Genomic DNA, 7669 nt, shown 5'->3' with positions numbered 1-7669 from the left:
TATGGGACTAGCCTGATTCCAGTTCCATAGAAATCATTAAGGGACTAGCCTGATTCCAGTTCCTTAATCATTATGGGACTAGCCTGATTCCAGATCCTTAATCATTTTGGGACTAGCCTGATTCCAGTTCCTTAATCATTATGGGACAAGCCTGATTCCAGTTCCTTAATCATTATGGGACAAGCCTGATTCCAGTTCCTTAATCATTATGGGACTAGCTGTATTCCAGTTATTTAGAAACCATTATGGGACTAGCTGTATTCCAGTTATTTAGAAACCATTATGGGACTAGCTGTATTCCAGTTCCTTAGAAAGCATTATGGGACTAGCTGTATTCCAGTTCCTTAGAAACCATTATGGGACTAGCCTGATTCCAGATCCTTAATCATTTTGGGACTAGCCTGATTCCAGTTCCTTAATCATTATGGGACTAGCCTGATTCCAGTTCCTTAATCATTATGTGACTAGCTGTATTCCAGTTCCTTAGAAACCATTATGGGACTAGCCTAATTCCAGATCCTTAATCATTTTGGGACTAGCCTGATTCCAGTTCCTTAATCATTATGGGACTAGCCTGATTCCAGTTCCTTAATCATTATGGGACTAGCTGTATTCAAGTTATTTAGAAACCATTATGTGACTAGCCGTATTCCAGTTCCTTAGAAACCTTTATGGACTAGCCTGATTCCAGTTCCTTAATCATTTTGGGACTAGCCTGATTCCAGGTCCTTGGAAATCATTCTGGGACTGGCCTGATTCCAGTTCCTTAATCATTATGGGACTAGCCTGATTCCAGTTCCTTAGAAATCGTTATGGGACTGGCCTGATTCCAGGTCCTTAGAAATAATTCTGGGACTGGCCTGATTCCAGTTCCTTAATCATTATGGGACTAGCCTGATTCCAGTTTCTTAATCATTCTGGGACTGGCCTGATTCCAGTTTCTTAATCATTCTGGGACTGGCCTTATTCCAGTCCCTTAATCATTCTGGGACCAGCCGTATTCCAGTTCCTTAGAAATCATTATGGGACTAGCCTGATTCCAGTTCCATAGAAATCATTATGGGACTAGCCTGATTCCAGTTCCTTAATCATTATGTGACTAGCTGTATTCCAGTTCCTTAGAAACCATTATGGGACTAGCCTGATTCCAGTTCCTTAATCATTATGGGACTAGCCTGATTCCAGTTCCTTAGAAATCATTATGGGACTAGCCTGATTCCAGTTCCTTAATCATTATGGGACTAGCCTGATTCCAGTTCCTTAATCATTATGGGACTAGCCTGATTCCAGTTCCTTAGAAACCGTTATGGGACTAGCCTGATTCCAGGTCCTTGGAAACCATTATGGGACTAGCTGTCCCAGAGTGTTACTAGTCATTAACTATTGGAAGCTTGTTCCAGAGTGTTACTAGTCCATTAACTAGTGGAAGCACGTCCCAGAGTGTTACTAGTCCACTAACTAGAGGAAGCCTGTCCCAGATTGTTACTAGTCATTAACTAGTGGAAGCCTGTCCCAGAGTGTTACTAGTCATTGACTAGTATAAGCCTGTCCCAGAGTGTTACTAGTCATTAACTAGTGGAAGCCTGTCCCAGAGTGTTACTAGTAATTAACTAGTGGAAGCCTATCCCAGAGTGTTACTAGTCATTAACTAGAAGAAGCCTGTCCCAGAGTGTTACTAGTCATTATCTAGTGGAAACCTGTCCCAGAGTGTTACTAGTCATTAACTAGTGGAAGTGGAAGCCTGCCCCAGAGTGTAACTAGTCCATTAACTAGTGGAAGCCTGTCCTAGAGTGTTACTAGTCATTAACTAGTGGAAGCCTGTCCCAGAGTGTTACTAGTCCATCAACTAGAAGAAGCCTGTCCCAGAGTGTTAATAGTCATTAACTAGAAGAAGCCTGTCCCAGAGTGTTACTAGTCATTATCTAGTGGAAACCTGTCCCAGAGTGTTACTAGTCCATCAACTAGAAGAAGCCTGTCCCAGAGTGTTAATAGTCATTAACTAGAAGAAGCCTGTCCCAGAGTGTTACTAGTCATTATCTAGTGGAAACCTGTCCCAGAGTGTTACTAGTCATTAACTAGTGGAAGAGTGTTACTAGTCATTAACTAGTGGAAGCCTGTCCCAGAGGAAGCCTGTCCCAGAGTGTTACTAGTCATTAACTAGTGGAAGTGGAAGCCTGCCCCAGAGTGTAACTAGTCCATTAACTATTGGAAGCCTGTCCTAGAGTGTTACTAGTCATTAACTAGTGGATAAACTGTCCCAAAGTGTTAGAGTCATTAACTAGTGGAAATGGAAGCCTGTCCCAGAGTGTTACTAGTCATTAACTAGTATAAGCCTGTCCCAGAGTGTTACTAGTCATTTACTAGTGGAAGTGGAAGCCTGTCCAAGAGTGTTACTAGTCATTAACTAGTGGAAAACTGTCCCAGAGTGTTACTAGTCATTAACTAGTGGAAGCCTGTCCCAGAGTGTTACTAGTCATTAACTAGTGGAAGTGGAAGCCTGTCCCAGAGTGTTACTAGTCATTAACTAGTGGAAGCCTGTCCCAGAGTGTTACTAGTCATTAACTAGTGGAAGTGGAAGCCTGTCCCAGAGTGTTACTAGTCATTTACTAGTGGAAGTGGAAGCCTGTCCCAGAGTGTTACTAGTCATTAACTAGTGGAAGCCTGTCCCAGAGTGTTACTAGTCCATCAACTAGAAGAAGCCTGTCCCAGAGTGTTACTAGTCATTAACTAGAAGAAGCATGTCCCAGAGTGTTACTAGTCATTATCTAGTGGAAACCTGTCCCAGAGTGTTACTAGTCATTAACTAGTGGAAAACTGTTACTAGTCATTACCTAGTGGAAGTGGAAGCCTGTCCCAGACTGTTACTAGTCATTAACTAGTGGAAACCTGTCCCCAGACTGTTACTAGTCATTAACTAAGAAGCCTGTCCCAGAGTGTTACTAGTCATTAACTAGTGGAAAGAAGCCTGTCCCAGAGTGTTACTAGTCATTAACTAGAAGAAGCCTGTGTACTAGTCCCAGAAGTGTTACTAGTCATTAACTAGTGGAAGCCTGTCCCAGAGTGTTAGAGTGTTACTAGTCATTATCTAGTGGAAACCTGTCCCAGAGTGTTACTAGTCATTAACTAGTGGAAGTGGAAGCCTGTCCCAGAGTGTTACTAGTCATTAACTAGTGGAACCTGTCCCAGAGTGTTACTAGTCATTAACTAGTGGAAACCTGTCCCAGAGTGTTACTAGTCATTAACTAGTGGAAGCCTGTCCCAGAGTGTTACTAGTCATTAACTAGTGGAAACCTGTGGAAGCCCCAGAGTGTTACTAGTCATTAACTAGTGGAAAGCCTGTCCCAGAGTGTTACTAGTCATTAATCTAGTGGAAACCTGTCCCAGAGTGTTACTAGTCATTAACTAGTGGAAACCTGTCCCAGAGTGTTACTAGTCATTAACTAGTGGAAACCTGTCCCAGAGTGTTACTAGTCATTATCTAGTGGAAACCTGTCCCAGAGTGTTACTAGTCATTAACTAGTGGGAAAGTCCTGTCCCAGAGTGTTACTAGTCATTAACTAGTGGAAAGCCTGTCCCAGAGTGTTACTAGTCATTAACTAGTGGAAACCTGTCCCAGAGTGTTACTAGTCATTAACTAGTGGAAACCTGTCCCAGAACCTGTCCCAGAGTGTTACTAGTCATTAACTAGTGGAAGCCTGTCAGAGTGTTATAGTGTTACTAGTCATTAACTAGTGGAAACCTGTCCCAGAGTGTTACTAGTCATTAATTAACTGTCCCAGAGTAGTGGAAGCCTGTCCCAGAGTGTTACTAGTCATTAACTAGTGGAAACCTGTCCCAGAGTGTTACTAGTCATTAACTAGTGGAAACCTGTCCCAGAGTGTTACTAGTCATTAACTAGTGGAAGTGGAAGCCTGTCCCAGAGTGTTACTAGTCATTAACTAGTGGAAGCCTGTCCCAGAGTGTTACTAGTCATTAACTAGTGGCCTGTCCCAGAGTGTTAAGTCCTGTCCCAGAGTGTTACTAGTCATTAACTAGTGGAAAACCTGTCCCAGAGTGTTACTAGTCATTAACTAGTGGAAGCCTGTCCCAGAGTGTTACTAGTCATTAACTAGTGGAAACCTGTCCCAGAGTGTTACTAGTCATTAACTAGTGGAAACCTGTCCCAGAGTGTTACTAGTCATTAACTAGTGGAAACCTGTCCCAGAGTGTTACTAGTCATTAACTAGTGGAAACCTGTCCCAGAGTGTTACTAGTCATTAACTAGTGGAAACCTGTCCCAGAGTGTTACTAGTCATTAACTAGTGGAAACCTGTCCCAGAGTGTTACTAGTCATTAAACCTGTCCCAGAGTGTTACTAGTCATTGGAAACCTGTCCCAGAGTGTTACTAGTCATTAACTAGTGGAAACCTGTCCCAGAGTGTTACTAGTCATTAACTAGTAGTGGAAGCCTGTCCCAGAGTGTTACTAGTCATTAACCAGAGTGTTACTAGTCATTAACTAGTGGAAGCCTGTCCCAGAGTGTTACTAGTCATTAACTAGTGGAAACCTGTCCCAGAGTGTTACTAGTCATTAACTAGTGGAAACCTGTCCCAGAGTGTTACTAGTCATTAACTAGTGGAAACCTGTCCCAGAGTGTTACTAGTCATTAACTAGTGGAAACCTGTCCCAGAGTGTTACTAGTCATTAACTAGTGGAAACCTGTCCCAGAGTGTTACTAGTCATTAACTAGTGGAAACCTGTCCCAGAGTGTTACTAGTCATTAACTAGTGGAAACCTGTCCCAGAGTGTTACTAGTCATTAACTAGTGGAAACCTGTCCCAGAGTGTTACTAGTCATTAACTAGTGGAAACCTGTCCCAGAGTGTTACTAGTCATTAACTAGTGGAAACCTGTCCCAGAGTGTTACTAGTCATTAACTAGTGGAAGCCTGTCCCAGAGTGTTACTAGTCATTAACTAGTGGAAACCTGTCCCAGAGTGTTACTAGTCATTAACTAGTGGAAACCTGTCCCAGAGTGTTACTAGTCATTAACTAGTGGAAACCTGTCCCAGAGTGTTACTAGTCATTAACTAGTGGAAACCTGTCCCAGAGTGTTACTAGTCATTAACTAGTGGAAGCCTGTCCCAGAGTGTTACTAGTCATTAACTAGTGGAAACCTGTCCCAGAGTGTTACTAGTCATTAACTAGTGGAAACCTGTCCCAGAGTGTTACTAGTCATTAACTAGTGGAAACCTGTCCCAGAGTGTTACTAGTCATTAACTAGTGGAAACCTGTCCCAGAGTGTTACTAGTCATTAACTAGTGGAAACCTGTCCCATAGTGTTACTAGTCATTAACTAGTGGAAACCTGTCCCAGAGTGTTACTAGTCATTAACTAGTGGAAACCTGTCCCAGAGTGTTACTAGTCATTAACTAGTGGAAACCTGTCCCAGAGTGTTACTAGTCATTAACTAGTGGAAACCTGTCCCAGAGTGTTACTAGTCATTAACTAGTGGAAACCTGTCCCATAGTGTTACTAGTCATTAACTAGTGGAAGCCTGTCCCAGAGTGTTACTAGTCATTAACTAGTGGAAACCTGTCCCAGAGTGTTACTAGTCATTAACTAGTGGAAACCTGTCCCAGAGGTTGTGACATGTGGCATCTGCTTGTTTGCTCTTTGAGTTAAAATGTATTTTACATTAATCAGTTTTCCTTTTATTTTTTTCAGTCTGTATCTGATTTAAAGAATCCATAGTCCTGGCTCTATAATCTGAAAAAGGCAATAGTTGTATCATTTCAACATCTATACTTTTCTAAAAGTTTTCATTTTTTAGGCTGCTAGTCTCTTGCCAGATCCTGTGAGTGGATCCACCAGTTTGATTTAATTTCCGTTGAACTAATTTGCATATTTCTGAAAAGTTACTTGGCTTGCAGTTTAAGTCATTTCTCGAGTCATTTGAGTTGGAACAAGAGGCATTTATCAGAACTAAGGACAGAGAAAGAAAGCCCTGTTGACCACGCAGGCTTCGTGTATTTTAGTCACATTGGGAGGTGGGGGGGTATTTACTTTAGGACGGTAGGGGGTTTGCCAAACACTGCTGCAGTTGTTCAATCACACGTTCGCACCAAGCCAAGTACCTCAACTCCTCCACAGAGTTGTGCATAGACTCGTTTTTATTTATTATGAACCCCCGACTCTCTGTGTCAATTCTACAAAAACATGCTTTCTTAAGACCTTACCGTGTAGCTATGTTTGTCCCCTATTGTTGCGTGCCTTTCTTTGTTTGCTCATTGTTTTGCGTTTTAATACGTTAATACAACCACTGTTTCCTTGTTGAGATTCAATAGGTACATGCACATTCGCGCTGAGCTGTCATTGACAACCAACAACGAGGAAACAGTCGGTGCTTGTATTTGATTAACGTTATATAAATATATAAACGTATGCATTTCAGTTTAGCGACGGGAAGGAGTCAGAGGTTAATTTAAAAACGAGATTCTACACTCAAATCTGTGGAGGAGTTGAGGTAGGCCTTCTTGGGAAGTTCACTCCAAGTTTCACCACCCGACCGGTGTAGAAACACTCTCTCTCTCCCTCTCTCTCTCTCTCCCTCTCTCTCTCCCCTCTCTCTCTGTTCAGCCACCATGCAACACTACTGGAAAAGTAGCAAATGCGACAGTTACAATTAAGGAACCACGCCTTTACCGTTCTTTTCTCTGCCTGAATGACTGTATTTATACCAGCAGAGCTCCGCCGACTGACCAACTGTTGCGTCTCACTCACTCTCTCTGTTTTAGAGAAACGCTTTGGTTGAAGGCTTGTTTCTTTCAGTATTTTATTATCGCGAGAGGAGAGGGTCCTGACCAGCAGCGCAGACGAGCTGAGGAGAAGCCTCGGTCCAGTCAGTCCCCTAACTCCGCTCTGAAACAAGGGACTGCTGCCCTCATCAACACACCGCAGACATGGACTATTTCAATCTCTTATTCATATTGTGTTTTTCCTGGAAACACTTGATTTCCAATGCCCACTCATCTGACAGCAATCAGCAGCCAATTCCAACAGGTAAGTGGCTTAGGCTATTATACAACTATTCTTGTCCTTTAGCCAACACGTTTGTAAATACACTGATGCCTTTTAGTCTGGTTTTGATACATTTATTAATACTTTATAGCCCAATAAAAGTGTTTGTTTTCCAAAAATGTTACTTTGATTTCCTGAGTTCTGTTGCTATTTATGTGCTGTCTACTAATGTGTGATTTATTGGAAATATTCTTATATATATATATGCTTATTTTTTAGGGGACAAAAATATACAACACAATATACAACACAATATTCAAGTCAGGCCTATTACAAAAACACCCCTACACAAAAAACATCTACATAAATAATAGAATATAAAAAGAAGACAGATCACATTACCTACTTCACACATCAAATATTACCTTATTATATTCTGAAGTAAGCTGCAGATATTTTAATCCGTTTTTTTAGGATTTAGGATTTAATGAAACAACACATTCATAGGCCCATGTGAAGGTTTGGGATCTAGGTTATGTTTGGAGCTGTTGGCTATTCGGCCACATGCCCTTAACCTGAGGAAGCACAGGTTATACCTGCCAGTGCGAGTGTGGAAATTAGATGTCTGCTGTGTTTGCGAAGTGGAACATGGTGATGTCAACATTTACACTA

General features: G+C 41.8%; 1 protein-coding gene across 2 annotated transcripts in view; it reads left to right on the top strand.

Annotated features, from left to right (window-relative positions):
* The first annotated feature begins 6644 nt into the window (after window positions 1-6644).
* Window positions 6645-7669, top strand: part of LOC112227454 (procollagen-lysine,2-oxoglutarate 5-dioxygenase 2-like) — a 154710-nt gene continuing 153685 nt past the window's right edge. The window contains exon 1 of one of the 2 annotated variants that reach the window (XM_042308416.1): window positions 6645-7039. In XM_042308416.1, coding sequence (XP_042164350.1) covers window positions 6940-7039 — 100 coding nt within the window. In that variant the 5' untranslated portion in view covers window positions 6645-6939. The remainder of the gene's footprint in view (window positions 7040-7669) is intronic. The other variant, XM_042308415.1, reaches the window with a different exon arrangement.

Source organism: Oncorhynchus tshawytscha, linkage group LG29 (assembly GCF_018296145.1).
Source record: "Oncorhynchus tshawytscha isolate Ot180627B linkage group LG29, Otsh_v2.0, whole genome shotgun sequence".
In the NCBI taxonomy this organism is placed as follows: Eukaryota; Metazoa; Chordata; class Actinopteri; order Salmoniformes; family Salmonidae; genus Oncorhynchus; species Oncorhynchus tshawytscha.
This window is presented reverse-complemented; position numbering and strand designations above follow the sequence as displayed.